Raw genomic sequence first — 14125 nt, forward strand, 5'->3', positions numbered from 1 at the left:
GCTCAAGGTTGTCTATTTTCCTTACAACATTAATCAATCTAGTTCTGGTTTGAGGTGGAAGGCTGTGTCCTCCCCATGAGTGATTCAGCTCGTGTTTTCCCATGACAGTGATCACCACCCCTTGTGACACCACCTCTGGTTGTAAAGCCGAGCTGGGACACGGATGTGGTAGACAATCCAGAAGATGTAGTGCTGGTGGAGCATCCCTACCCGAGGATGCTGGTGCCTGCCATAGAGGATTCACCTCCAGAAGTGCTGCCAGCTCTGGAGGCAGCTCCGGTGCTCCCAGATGCATCCCTAAGAGTGAAGACTTTAAGGTCAGAGGTTGGGGCCATTCGTGCCAGAGATGCAATGGGACTGCAGGGAGCTGTGGAGAGAGCTGCAGCGCTGCAAAGAACAGGGGAGATGCAGCTGAACCACATGGGATGTGTTGGCCAGGGGTGAGGGTTTCAACCGCGCCTCCATGCGCTGGGAATAGCCAGATCTAAACTTCAGCTGTGAGAGTCAGGACAACCAGGATGTGAAGTAGAAAAAATGAAATCCCTGCTCTACTTTGGGTCGTAAAAGTGTCCTCAGCTCCACCTTACAGACAAGGAAGAGGCGAGGCACACCGGGTGCAAGAACATCATGGAACAGCATCATGAAACCACATCAGAGAAACTCAAAATCACATCAAAAAAAGGACACTTAAAACATATTCCTTTTGATTTCTGCTGTTTCTTTAAAGGGCTGCTGGTTGTGTTGGGGCACTTATTTTATTATCGCTTGGCTCCTGCTTCCCACCAGGCTTCTTTTTCTCTCTGATTAAACCTTTGCTATCTATGAATCAATTTGTGATAATTAATTCAGAATCCTTTCCCTAGAGTGCTCTGGGAAGTGTTTCTGGAAATGAGCTCTCTAGGACTCAGCATTTCATCAAAGTCTACCTGACGTAATTTTAGGCAAGGAGTACCAGTGGTGAGACATGGGGTCATGGAGAGTAGGGGCTGGACTCCAGTGATGCTCTTTACTCGCTGTCATGGAGCAGTTTGGTCATCCATATGCAAGCAGGCAAGCCATAAAGGAAATTTCAGTTAAAAACCCCCCACATTTCACCTTCTGTAGCCAGCAATGAGTAATTCTATCACTTGTACTCTTATTAGCTTCCTGGCTTAGTGTCCTGATGTAGGCATCAGCGACAGCACACTCACTTCTGTATCATTGCTCAAGAGCTTTAAACTTTTTGCTCTTTTTTCCAATAAATTGCATGGAGAACAAATGTGTTGCCGCTTGGTTTTCAACATTTGCCAAGAACAGAAAAACGCCCTGTTCCTAAATTTGACGTATCTGCTGATTGGAAGTCTTACCAGTTAAGCAGAGGTGGCAGGGCTGCCCACAGAGCATCACGTAGATCCAGCCTTTGGTTGGTGTAAGTTATGGAAGCCTTTTAAAGTCAGCTTTTAAATGCTGATTTGCACCAAATTTGGCTCCTGCCCAAGGGTATTCAATGGGTGTTTCAAGATTCATAGAGAAGTCATCTGAGTTTCTTTGCATTTTTATAGCACGTCTACCACGGAGGTGTGACAACAAAGCACATTTTATAGCTCTTCAAAATCTGCTGCAATGGGGTCATTATAGGAAAAAAAAAACCTGAGGAATGTGCTTGGTTGCTTTTTTCAGCATTATTTTAGAAATCCTGTGATTTCAAAACAGATCAAAGGGAGATATTTTATTGTACATGTGAGCAGATGAAAAAAAAAGAAGCCAACGAATTAGTAATATAAATCAACCACAAATGACTAAAGTGCTTTGCGATTAAACTGATGAAAGCCAATGAGCAGAACAAAGAAATGAACCATATAGAGGCAAGTTGGACAGATATGTGTTTATAAAATGGGAATCCAGTGGGAAGGTCTTTCCTATCCGAAGAAATTATCATGATTCAGAACCGGAAGAGCCACGTAACTCTCCTGTGATAGGAAGCTGTTTTCCAATCAAATATGAGGAGCACAAAGTAAACCAGACACAATCTTTAATGAAGAAAACCACAAGAAAGAATTGACAAGAAAAGCACAATCGAGCAGCCATAAATATTCAGTAAGATGGGTTTAAGTGCGTCACAAGGTTATGGTGTTCCTACTGAAAATAGGCGATCCTGTCACCGAATTAGGGCTGCTTTGTCACCTCCAAGCTCCCACATCACCGTCTCAAGGTCTGATAAGTTAATTTAGCGACTGCTTGACTTCAAACCTCTCTGAACATCACCACTTCATGATTCAGCTGGGCGTTTCACCAAAAACTCAGCAGTTACACCATAAAGTTGCAGAAATCAAATCAAAGATGGGCTTTAGCATAACAGAAGGAAAAGTTTATCTCCTGCTGTGCTTCATCCCATCTTCCATGGGCAACTCCTTCCTTCCATGCATCTCTTCTGCCCAAGAGAACAGCTTCAACCAGAAGGGATAAGAGCTCCTGTAATTTATAGGGAAGTTGCTGTAACCTGGTAACAGCGGCAATATTTTTTTGTTTCCTTTTCTTATCTTTTTGCTTTAACAGGAAGCAGGATGCTCTCCCATTCAGGGGCTTGGGTTCCCATCCATCCCACATTCATTTCCACCGCAGGAGGGAAAACATCATCATGAAAAGGATCAAAACAATCCTTTGCTTTCGTTGCGAGCCTCAGCTCTACAGGCGCTAATCACCGCACGGAGATATGATATATGCGTGCATCAGGAACCCAACGAATCCGGAGAGCGTGTGATGTTGTGCACTCTCATTAAGACTTCAAAGGCGCTAAAGAAATTTGGCGCCCAAAGGGTGGGACTAATTTCACCCGACTTTAACCATCCAGAAGTGGGGCGCCTGGTCTAGTTGCCTGGTTGTCTAGACTGGTAGTCAATAAGAAGTGAGGCGAGCATCTCCAGAGGTGGGTTCCTCCCACCTCTCTTAGCTGCCTATTTTGGGATGCCATGAATCACTGTCTGGAGATGCCTATCTCTTTCCATCAGCCATAGAGGGAGCCTCAAAGATGAAATTAGAATACATGGCGAGTTTGATGGCTGCAGTAGGGAGGAAGGAGCACCCAGGCCCAGTGTTTGATGAATTTTATGAGGAACATCCTTTGAAAATCCCAGCCTCAACTTCTAACATAAAAAAGATGTAGGCTAATGAGAGGAAAAAGTACGTTATGAGGTGGAACTCCCTTGGACATCGCTGGCCTTTGGATGTAAGGGAATGGGACTGGAATAAGCAAATCAATTCTTTACATCTCATGAATGACATGGGCAAGAGCCTATACAGTCCTAGAAGCTGTGTTTATAAAAATACCTGCTACAACCCAATCTTATATCTACCAAACAGTGTTGGTTAACCTACCAAAAGGGAAGTTATTGCCATTGTCCTGTCTGAATGCAGGGAGTTTTCTATGGCTGTGGATAATTACAGAGATGGAGCACGGCTCTTTGAGACTATCGCATAAAACGTATTTTAAGAGCCAGTTTGGATTAACTTCCAGAGGCAACAAACAAATTAGTGAACTTCACATGTTCCTATAATGAATTCCATTTTCAGCAGCACATTCAAGGAGAAGAATGCTGACAAAGGGAGAGATTGCAAGTTGTCAAAATGACTCATTCAACGCCTCATCAAAATATTTTCCTTTTTTGCTTCCTCAGTCCCTCCCCTCCTTTATGTTTTTTTTGAGTCAGAAAGATGCAATTTTTGCTGCCGAGTACTCTCCCATTTCCCATGTCCATACTCACAATAACACATTGTCAATTCTTGAGACTTTATGCACCAACAGCTGAAATGCTCATCACTCCTTGAAAAGACCTAGAAGACAACAAGTGAATATTCCCATTGGGATTCAGGAGCAACAACAAGGATTTGGCTAACACATAGATTTTATCCAATACTGGACAACTTATGCTCAAAAATCTCTTACCTGTCAGGAAGCCAGTGGCTTTGGTGAGGAGTTTTGGGGTGACCCAGCACAGTTTGTTCACAGACATTTAATTTTAGCCTATGCAACATTCAGGTGTCTCCCACACAGAGATGTCTTTAATGGGGTGCAGGAAGGGAGCAGAGGTACCCCAGCCTTCAGCCTGATTCCTGGTCCAAGATGCAATTTTCCCATATAGAGCTCAAAACAATTGCCTTTTGTACTCCTCTTCAGCTTTATGTATACCTTTAGCCTCTGATAAATCTTTGTTTAGAACTGAAAGGACCTGGGAAGCTGCAAACTTTAGCTTGAAGTCTCTAATATTTGTTTTAACTGATATTACCAATTGTGCTGGCAACCCAGTATAAACTGTGAGCCTAAAATACTATAAACAGAAGTGTAATATGAAAGTCATGCTGTAAATACATTGAATTATCCCATTGGTGCAGGGCTTACGCAACTAATTTATACCACCGGCCCCTCAAACTCACACAAGTTGCAATTACATGCTCAATTAATAGCCTTGTGAATCTCGGCGCTGCAGTCACATCCTATGGTTTCGGTGTGCACGTCTGCTTTTTCAGAACTTGGCATTAGAAGGTTTAATGTTTTAAGGAGGTTTAGCATTGGTTTTATGATTGGCACCGCCTGATCCTAACTCTTGGGAAACTTTTTCGGAGGGGGTTAATGGGGTTGAGGGAATGCAGCTATGGGGTGTCTCCAAATACTGTCACATTGTATGGCCAACCTGCAGACCCTTTCAAACGTGCTCTCTGTCAGTTAGGAAGGGCTGAGGGCATTTAGTGGTTCGCACTGTAATGTCTCTTTTTCTCCCAAACACTTAACTCTCAAAGAGCCCCATTGTTTTGAACTTCACAAACATCAGTTTGGAGAAGGCCCCGAGATGGTTTGTAGGTAGGTTCACAGTCACACCTCCTTGGGCAGGTGATTAGGAGAGGGAGATTCATCTTGAATGTGAGTCAAAGCCCTTGCTGGTGTCCAGTCTACTCTACTCTACTCATTAAGACTTCCTCTATGGATGGAGAAAGACCAGCGCCTGCGGAGGGTGAATCACCCCGTTCCCCCGAGCACGAGCCCAGGGGCTGTTTCTCTTGGAGGTGTCTCCCAGGGACGTGCCTGGCAAAGTCACCCAACTTTTAGGTGTCGCTTCTTGAATGAGGTGGATCTCACCGGGCTAAAATGTGCTACTGTGCCTTTTTTGTTCCCTGTAGAGCTTACCAGAAGGTGAATCAAAAAGGTCTCCCACATCCAGCTTGGTAGAAGCTCCAATACAGCAAGGGCCAAAGATTTAACTGTGTCATGGACTTCAGGTTAAGAATTTGCAACATTACTCACATGAAAATGTCACTGACTGCACAGAAAATAAACCCAGTAAGAAAACTGAAATATGCCTCAGTTCCTGGGTGCAACCTGCTCTGTTTTGATGTTGTTTCATGTGGTAAGAGAAGGTCAGTGTGAAATGCTGCATGGCAGTGTTTTTTTTTTGAGGAGACATTTTGAGATCTTGCATATGAATCCAGACCCATAAGTCAGTGAATTTGCTGGTCTTTCAGGTGCAGAAACGATTCATCCATCACAACACGACTTTTTTTTTTCCGCACCCAAAACAAGCCCGGTGAGAGAAAAAAGGAGAGATTGTGAAATTACCCCCACAAAGTGCAAGTCTGCAAAACACGCCATCACACACAGAAAGCCATGAGACACAAAACCCCAAACGACACACTGCAAACAAATCACAAAGAGTTTCTTCAAAAATGTTTGCTAAACTATAATTAGTGTAAGTTAGGGGAACACTTCAAACCGTAATATATTCTAAGCCAACTTGCAAACAGAGCACTTTTAGATTCCTTTTTATTTCCTCAGTAGTTACTATTTGCCGGGCTGTTTTGCATTTTGAGGAGCATTTATTGCTGCCAGGCAAACCAAACCCTTAAGCACTTTAATGTCCTGATTCTATCAAGGCCAGTTTCCCAAACGTATATAAGGGGTAGCATCACCGTGGCACTCCAGTGGGATCTCTGTTCCTCTCCTGCAGAAGAGCTCTCCCTAAACTTTCCTATTCTACCTCCAAAGCAGCCAGGATGAGCAGACAGGCGCCCACGGTGAGATCCGTCCTGGGACGAAGAGGCTTCAGTTCAGCTTCGGAGATTTGTGGTCGCAGCTACGCCGCTTCTGCCTGCCAACCCGTCCGATGCGGAGCTGGCGCCTACAGCAGCCGGAGCGTCTGCAACCTGAGTGGAAACAGAAGGGTTTCCTATGTCAATGGGGGCTGCGGTAATGGATGTTTCGGAGAGTTTGGCTTCGGAGGCGTAGGCTACGGTAGTGTTGGTGGAAGGGTTGGCCTTTGTGGCCCCAGGGGATATAGCATCGTGAGAGGGTACCCCGATCGCAAGACTGAGGGCATCCAAGGCATCTGCATTGATGAACGGCTGCTGAAGCCTCTCTGTGTGGGAGTGGACCCGCTGGAACATGAAATACGCTGCCAGGAGAAGGAGCAGATCAAGACCCTCAACACCCAGTTTGCCTGCTTCATCGACAAGGTGAGTGCAAACCTAAGCTGTGCTTGCCTGGCTTTGAGACAAATAAATCACACTCAACCTCCTCCAAAACCCCAATCCAGCTCGTGCCACAAATCACTGAGCTGGGTCCATGCAAGGGTCCGGGTTCCCACAGAGCCGTGTTGGTTCAGAGCGAGATCTTCAGCACTGGGGAGGGCTCATTTTAGCCCTGTACTGGTCCAAGCATTTGATGGTGTTTGTATCATGGCCATGGTAGCACTGGACTTTCTTGCAGATGTCTCCTCTCTGGATAACCTCAGTTTAAGGCTTAATTTCCCATTGCAGCTTTGTTTTGGCTCAGGAAGAAGTTACAGCCTTGATGGGTTCATCGTTCTGTCCTGTGTTAGAATCTTTTCCCCCTTTGTCTTTAAATATAGCAACTGTTCCAAAAGCAAAGGAGGTTAATCATGATTCAGGCATCTAAACGTTAGATATCTATGCCTGAGCTGTTGCTTTAGGATCCCTTTGTAGAAAAACCAGAGACAAACAGGTTCTACCCTCTGGGCACTCAATCTCACCCTAAAATACATCATTGTGACATATCACCCCTCATTTCCCTAAAATCCTACTCTTACACCTGCAGTTTCACAGCGAGAGCAGTTAAACCAGTTGCTGAGTTACTGCATTCATCTCTTCAGTTTTGAAGCATGACTCTTTTTTTGGCCTGCAGGTCCGCTTCCTGGAGCAGCAGAACAAAGTGCTGGAGACCAAGTGGGGCCTCCTGCAGCAATACGTCCTCCCGAAGAAAGGGAAAAACCTGGAGCTCTACTTTGAGAACTACATCTGCGACCTGCGGAAGCGCCTGGACTGCTTGCTGTGCGAAAAGCAGAAGCTGGGCAGCGAGGAGTGCGCCACAAGCCAGCTGGTGGAGGAGTTCAAGTGCAAGTAAGGACATTCAGGTGTCCTCTGGCGGCTGGCATTGCACTTCTCCTCCGGTTCATCTCAGGCAATGTCTCCCAGACATGCGGCGCGTCCCCTTTGGGGGTGCCACGTTCTTCTGTCTCACTCTTTGCATTGTTAATGATGTTGTTGGCGAAGAGGCCTCTGATCTTGGGATGGTCTAATGTTTGCTCGCCAGACACTGATCTTACAGTGCTTGATGGCAGCCTCTCAGCAAGTAAAGAGTGTTATTTGTGCCTGATGGTTAACGTCTGTGTGTCTGATAGCTCAGCCCTTTCCTTCTCCTTTTCCAACAGGTACGAAGAGGAAATCAACAGGCGCACAACTGTGGAGAATGAGTTTGTGGCACTCAAAAAGGTGAGAAGCTCAAAATAGGTGAATCTTTGCACCTACAATAGGTTTATTTGGTGTAAAGCTTGGCTGAAATAGTGCGTTGTTAGCAAACGCCTGGCAAAAGTGTTACAATGAGCAGGAGGAAAAGGAGCACAGAGTTAGAAAAAGAGGCAAATGCAAGTAAAAAGTAAAAATAATGGATCCTTAAAGCCTACATCATCAGTGTTACAGCAATACTTTTGTTACCCCAAGCACATTCTTGAAGTGTAATGGGAAGGTGCACTTGTGAAAGCGAATGGAGCGGGAGAGGCCACACTGGAATGGCCGGTGCTGGAGACACTGGTTATTTTCTGACAGTCTCTTCCCTTTCTTTATACTTGGACATCAGAAAAGCAGAAATCATTTGACCAATATTAAAGAAAAATAATGTTTAAATATTCATTAGTAAATTCTGGGTTTGTAGCTAGGTCCTAAGTAATAAATAAACTAATTCTTTTAAGTCACATTGGAAGGGTTTTGTTTTCTTTTAGGAGACATCTTGACTCACCCTTTCACACCTTTCTGCTCTTCATATCTTGCTGGAACATGTTTCTGTTTTATTGGCGCTTCTTCTGTGTGTTTCTCCAACATTTTTAGCGAGACAGGGCTGGACCGTGTCTCCTCTCTTTCAGGATGCAGACTGCATCTTCCTGAACAAGGAAGAGCTGGAGGTGAAGGTGGATCTGCTCCGAAGGCAGCTGGAGCTGTTGAAATGTGTGTTTGAGGAGGTGAGTTTTTCTGGTCTGTCCCAGGAGTTTGGTGGAGGTGTCTCATCCTTCAGGTGCTCCGAATTTCTACAACTTGAAACCCTTCTTGGCCATGTCTCATCCCAAGCCACTTGAAAAGCATGGAAGTACAAGGATGATATAATATTAACATGATTATGCTGGAAATAGGGTGGTTCCCCCTCTCTTAATGTGGCTCCAGGTATGAATTGGCCATGTCCTAACTCTACCCCTGAGAAAAGAGATGCGTCCATCTGGTTACTCCGGATTGCAGTCGTTTGATTAGAGCTAAAGAAACTCCCAGCTTAGTCCTGTCATTAACATCAGTAAAGCAGCTGAAGATGACAGGATACCAAGGGTTAAGTCACTCAAATACCTTGCCCTTGATGTGGACAGCATTGCTGCAGGTCAGCATGTAGGTCAGCTGCCGACATGTGGCAACTCAGCCAGCAAGGAGGATTTTCTGCTGAGCCAACCTAAGGGATGTTTCTTGACTTGTTACATCCATCGGCCAAGCAGGGTGGCTCTTTGTCCCAGCCCTTCCTTCACTACAAAGCTTGAGAACTGCCAGCAGCTGACTAAGCCATTCCCCAACCCATAGGAACGAGCTCAGGTGGATCGCCAGCTATGCGACACCTCGGTCATCGTGAAAATGGACAACAACCGAGACCTGGACATGGAGAGCATCATCAAGAACGTTGAATGCTGGTACCAAGAAATAGCTCAGAAGAGCAAAGAAGAAGTCGATGCTTTCTACCAAACCAGGGTGAGTAAGAAGCAACCTGAGGGTCTTCCTGGCAACTTAACAGGTCAAAAATGACCGTTGTCTTATTTCTTGGTTCCAGTTTCAGGAGCTTCAGGATAAGAGAGGCAAGTATTGTGACGATCTGCAAAGCAACAAGTGTGAGATCTCAGAGCTCACCCGGATGATACAGAAGCTGCAGTGTGAACTGGAGAGCGTGAAGAAGCAGGTAGGAGAGGCCCAGAGATATTGTTTCCAGAAAGGGCAATGAATTGGAGGACACCTCAGATACGGGGGAAGACGATGCATTGGCTTTCGGTAGACTTAAGACCCGCTCTAGGCTGTAGTGGGTAAAAGGGGATAGAGAAAAGTGACAATGGTGTTTTTTCCTCTGTTTGCAATTGGAAAAGTGAATTAATCCAAAACCAGAATGTCCAGGAATCAAAGACACCTGCACTGTTATCCTCCCCTCTGACAGGTCTCCTGCCTGCAAACCTCCATCTGCGACGTTGAGCAGCGTGGGGACTGTGCCCTGAAAGATGCCCGGGAGAAGCACGTGGAGCTGCAGAATGCCCTGCAGAAGGCCAAGGATGAGCTGGCCTGCATGCTGCGGGATTATCAGGAGCTGCTGAACGTCAAGCTGGCCCTGGATATTGAGATTGCAACGTACAAGACCCTACTGGAGGGTGAAGAGAGCAGGTGGGTGACAGAGACCTTGTCCTTTTTCTCCTGTATATCAGAGGCCAGAACCATTCCAGCACCCAAGTGAATTTTGCAGCTCCAGGATCCTCTGAGGCTCACAGAAACGGGGGCTGGAGATGCCTGGAGGCCACACAGGCCACCTGTGTGCCAGCAAAAACAGTTCCTGTCCTAGGGATAGTCAGACGTGTTACAACAAGGGATTAAGTGGGCTGGATGCATGGCTGGAAGTTACAAGTAACGTCAAGTTTCTAGATGTGCATGCGACTGGTTAATGGGATAACGTGCATTTCTCTTCTCTTTCCCCAACAGGATATGTGTGGGGAACCCAGTGAGCGTGTGTAAGTAACTTGAAGATTTTCAGCCATGAGGGTTTCTCATTTTAGGAAGTGTATGGAGTGGCATTTTCTGTCTGCCCCAGTTTCCTCTGCCTCTGCCTCCCTTTTCCATTTCAGCCCAGGCTGATGCCGAAGGTTTAGTTCCAGAATTCTCAAATACCTCTGAATTATTTTTTAAAAAAATCAGCTTTTGGATGGAGGGGTGAAAGGTCAAATTACCCTTTTCTACTTTTGGAGGCAACAGCGGGCTGTCCTGGTGAATCTGCCAGGCCATGCACTGATGTGCATTAAACCTGGGAAAGAACATGCCACCAGCCAGATGAGCAATGGGAGGATCACGAGGGGATGTGTTGGGACATGAGGGAGGAGCTGGAAAGAGCAGGGGCTCAGATATGTTGGACAAATCCAGAGGAAATCAGGTTTGGTCGGTTCTGTCACTCGTGAAACAACTTGTCTTGTGGGAGTCTTCCAGTGTTCCTCTCTAAATAACGAATCCCATGGGCTGTCTTGCAGCTGTGGTCAGCAGTGGCTACAACATCCCCGATGACTGTGGGATGCTGGCTGCAAATGGGGCCGTGTGTGGCTATGGCTCCCTGGGGAGAAGGTCCGGACGACAGAGCTCCCAAAACGGCGGATTCAGCTCCCGAAGTGCTGGGATCCACCCCAAGAGAGTCATCAGCTCAGTGGCCAAGCAGTGCGTCCCAGAGGTCTTTTGCCAAGCCGGAGCGGTCAACTGCAAAAACGGGGGGTTCAGCTCCCGGAGCGGGGGGTACCCAGCCCGCACCGTTATCAGCACAGGAAATGGGGGCTTGAATGCGAGGGTAGGGGCTTGCCAAGCTGGGGGGGTGGTCAGCTTTGGAAACCAAGGCTGCGTCATCAGGCAGCTGGGGGGCTCCCCCGTGGTCGTTGCAAACAACCCTGAAGTCGTGGGCTGCAACAACGGCGTGGTGGGGAACTACGCGGTGGTCAGGGACCCGTGTGTTGTGCCATAGGGCCACCAACTGGGGAGGTGGCACAGCCAGCAGCGTTGAAGGACAACGCTCAGAAGTGTGGTTCCTACCACCGAGATGATGCAGGAATAGTTTCTCTGCCCACCAGTAGCACCATTGGTCACCAAATCCATCCCCACATTTATTAACATCAGATATCTACCCCACCAAAGTACATTTTCAGAGTCCCCAACCCTGAAGACACATCTAGCAAGCTTCTCCAGCAGGTGCTCCACACAGTATTATTTCTCTGAGTTCATACTGTTTAGATTATCGCGGCTTTAAGGGTTCGCTTTGCTTCTCTCCCTGGCTTTTCCCATAACAAGCAGACTCATTAGCAATGTTCTTCCTTACGAGACACCTCTTTTTCTTCCAGCTCCTCCCAAAGCATTTCAGAAAAGAGAGGGATGATTTAACTTTCCTATGAAAGCATGCTCCCCTTTTTGTTTTGTTTTGTTTTGTCAAAGAAGAGACCCTGAGCTGCAAAACTGAGCTTAAATCCTGAGCAAGGCAATTTCAGCTTCCAAAGCACCTGCTAACTAGGCTGCAGCCATAGGCTTTTTGTGGAATTTGCTTACAGGTGGATACATAGTACTTTCATTTGCTTCTGCATGTTAGGGGTGGCTAGTTCAAAGCATGTTGATTTTTAGAAGAGCTCACCCTCCTCATCCTCACCCCCCAAATGCCAGGGAAAGTTTTGGTGCATAAACCTTCCGAGTTGACATCTTGTGCTCACAGAAACAGAGCTCCTTTCATTGACTGCTCAAACTTCCCAGCTTTTCCCTGCGCCTTCAATAAACTGCATTGAAAGTCCGTGGTTTGCCTCTGCATTTGTCCATAGATGGTATTTAAAGAAATGCTCTTTCACAGTCTATGAGGTGAAGAAAGGACCAAACAGACCTTTTGATTCTCTTTGGTGGGACTCAGATGCTGGGAGAGTCCAAAGGTGTTTATTCTGTTTCATTTACCTCCTTATATCCCATTACCTGTAAGATATTTTATAGCCCAAGTAACAACTGATGTCAAAGATTGCCAGAAACGCCCAAAATAGTTCTGAGATATCCTCTACGATGAGTTTGCCACCCTTCATCGCTGCAATCTCAGAACAACCTGATCCTTCCATGCCACAGCCGTTGAATGAAGACGGACGCCAACACTGCCCTTTTGGGCACAACGAGTTTGTGATCAGGGCTGTGCTCTGCCCGTGTCCTTTATGTTTAAAAAACCTTTGTATATATATATATATAAAACTTTGCTTCAGTGGCATTAAGGCTGACAAAGTGTGACGTTTACCCTGCATGACTTAAAAGGCAAAGGGAATAAGTGATCTCTTGGCCATAACGGGGTGGGATGGACCTTGTCTTAGTTTTGAAGTCTCACCATGTGAACTGGCTGCTTGAGGCTTATTTCATGGAAAGGAACCAACGTTTTCATGGGGTGATTCATCTGACCAACCACAGGAGCCTAATTTAGTACAAAATGCATCAAACTCTTGACTCTACTGCCTGCATCAATCGGACTTCTCCTGGTTTTGCAGGCAGCCCGGGGCAGGGGTATTAGCTCAAATGGAGACACCATCATGCACTCAGACGAATCCACCCTGCCTGTCGTCCGCTGGCTTTGCAGACGCTGTCATCACAGTGAATTTCTCCCTGTCTCCAGCACATGAAGAATTACAGGCCACACAGCACCACTGATCTCCCCGCTCTCACAGGGCAGAATTCTAATTGCCACCTAAAAAAAAAGTGAATATTAAAGACTGATGCAGGAAGAAGATACGAACCTCTGGGGAAGGGCATGAGATGTCATTTCTATGCTAAGGGTAGAAACTGTCTCATCTAACTTTGACCATCTGTGTCAGACTCTGGTTAGGTGGGATGGGAAGCCCTTGACCTCAACCCCTCTCTCAAATGAGGAAACTCAGTTCAGCCATTTATCTAACTTTTAAGTGGCGACAATTAGATGAGATGGAGCCCATCTAGGTGGGTGGTGATTTTGCATCTGAGCTTAATGCATTCATCACTTGCAAATGTAATTTGGAAAGAAGGCAAGCCCAATGCCTAGAGCCCCTGCTGAGCCATTCGGTAGCTCCAGTTAATCGCCTGAACGTCACCTGTTCCCTCTGTGGTTTCAAGAAGCCGCTCTGGTCCACATCCAGGTGCCATGCACAGGATGGCTGTCCAGGAACCACTGTGGCTCCAAGTTTGGGTCTTCTTTGTGGCTATGAGAAGCCATGGCCAACACTTCTCTACCCATAGCCAGAATGTCTCGGCTTGGCTTTGTTTCAGAGGCCACTTCTCGTTGGGTTTTGCTATTACTCAAAAAAAGAGTTGCTTGAGAAAGAGGAGGTGGAGGAAGGCACAGCTCTGGGGCCTGGGGTTAGTCCTCACCAGCTGCTGCTGGTTGACTTGACCAGTTGGTCTTGCCCTCCCTCCACAGCCTGGTAAACAGGAACTGGCTTTGCATGACGTTCCCAGCCTCGAAGGGGTGAAAGCCCAGCAAGCCCTGGGTTTTCCAGAGCTTTCCTCTCCTGACCATTAAAGTGGGGACACCAAGGTGTTCCCAGGTAAGAGGAGACACAAGGCTGGGTGCCTCATTCTCTTGCTCCAGGGTTGGACTGCAGACAGGAGTCTAAAAATCTCTTCCCAAAGTTGGCAAGGGTGACTTCTCCCATCCCAACTGAGGAAGCAGTAGGCGACTACCTAATTTCAGTGGGAGAATAATTATCTTTTAGTGGACTGAATAATAGAGAGAAGAAAGGGAGATGATACTACCTCTTCCAAAACAAGGGCAGCTCCTCTCCTCCTCATGTTTGAGCCAACACCCAAATATTCTTAGCTATAATTTTAGCAAACCAAAGAG

At 46.5% G+C, this 14125-nt stretch overlaps 1 protein-coding gene across 1 annotated transcript; it reads left to right on the plus strand.

Annotated features, from left to right (window-relative positions):
- The first annotated feature begins 5964 nt into the window (after positions 1 to 5964).
- On the plus strand, positions 5965 to 11266 carry LOC104534851 (keratin, type II cytoskeletal 4-like). Its single transcript, XM_010187327.1, has 9 exons — positions 5965 to 6480; positions 7169 to 7383; positions 7695 to 7755; positions 8403 to 8498; positions 9097 to 9261; positions 9341 to 9466; positions 9716 to 9936; positions 10249 to 10277; positions 10788 to 11266. The coding sequence occupies exons 1-9, from the start codon at positions 6022 to 6024 to the stop codon at positions 11264 to 11266; spliced, it is 1851 nt and encodes a 616-aa protein (XP_010185629.1). The 5' UTR covers positions 5965 to 6021.
- The last annotated feature ends 2859 nt before the right edge of the window (positions 11267 to 14125 follow it).

Source organism: Mesitornis unicolor, unplaced genomic scaffold, assembly GCF_000695765.1.
Source record: "Mesitornis unicolor isolate BGI_N332 unplaced genomic scaffold, ASM69576v1 scaffold13066, whole genome shotgun sequence".
NCBI lineage: Eukaryota > Metazoa > Chordata > Aves > Mesitornithiformes > Mesitornithidae > Mesitornis > Mesitornis unicolor.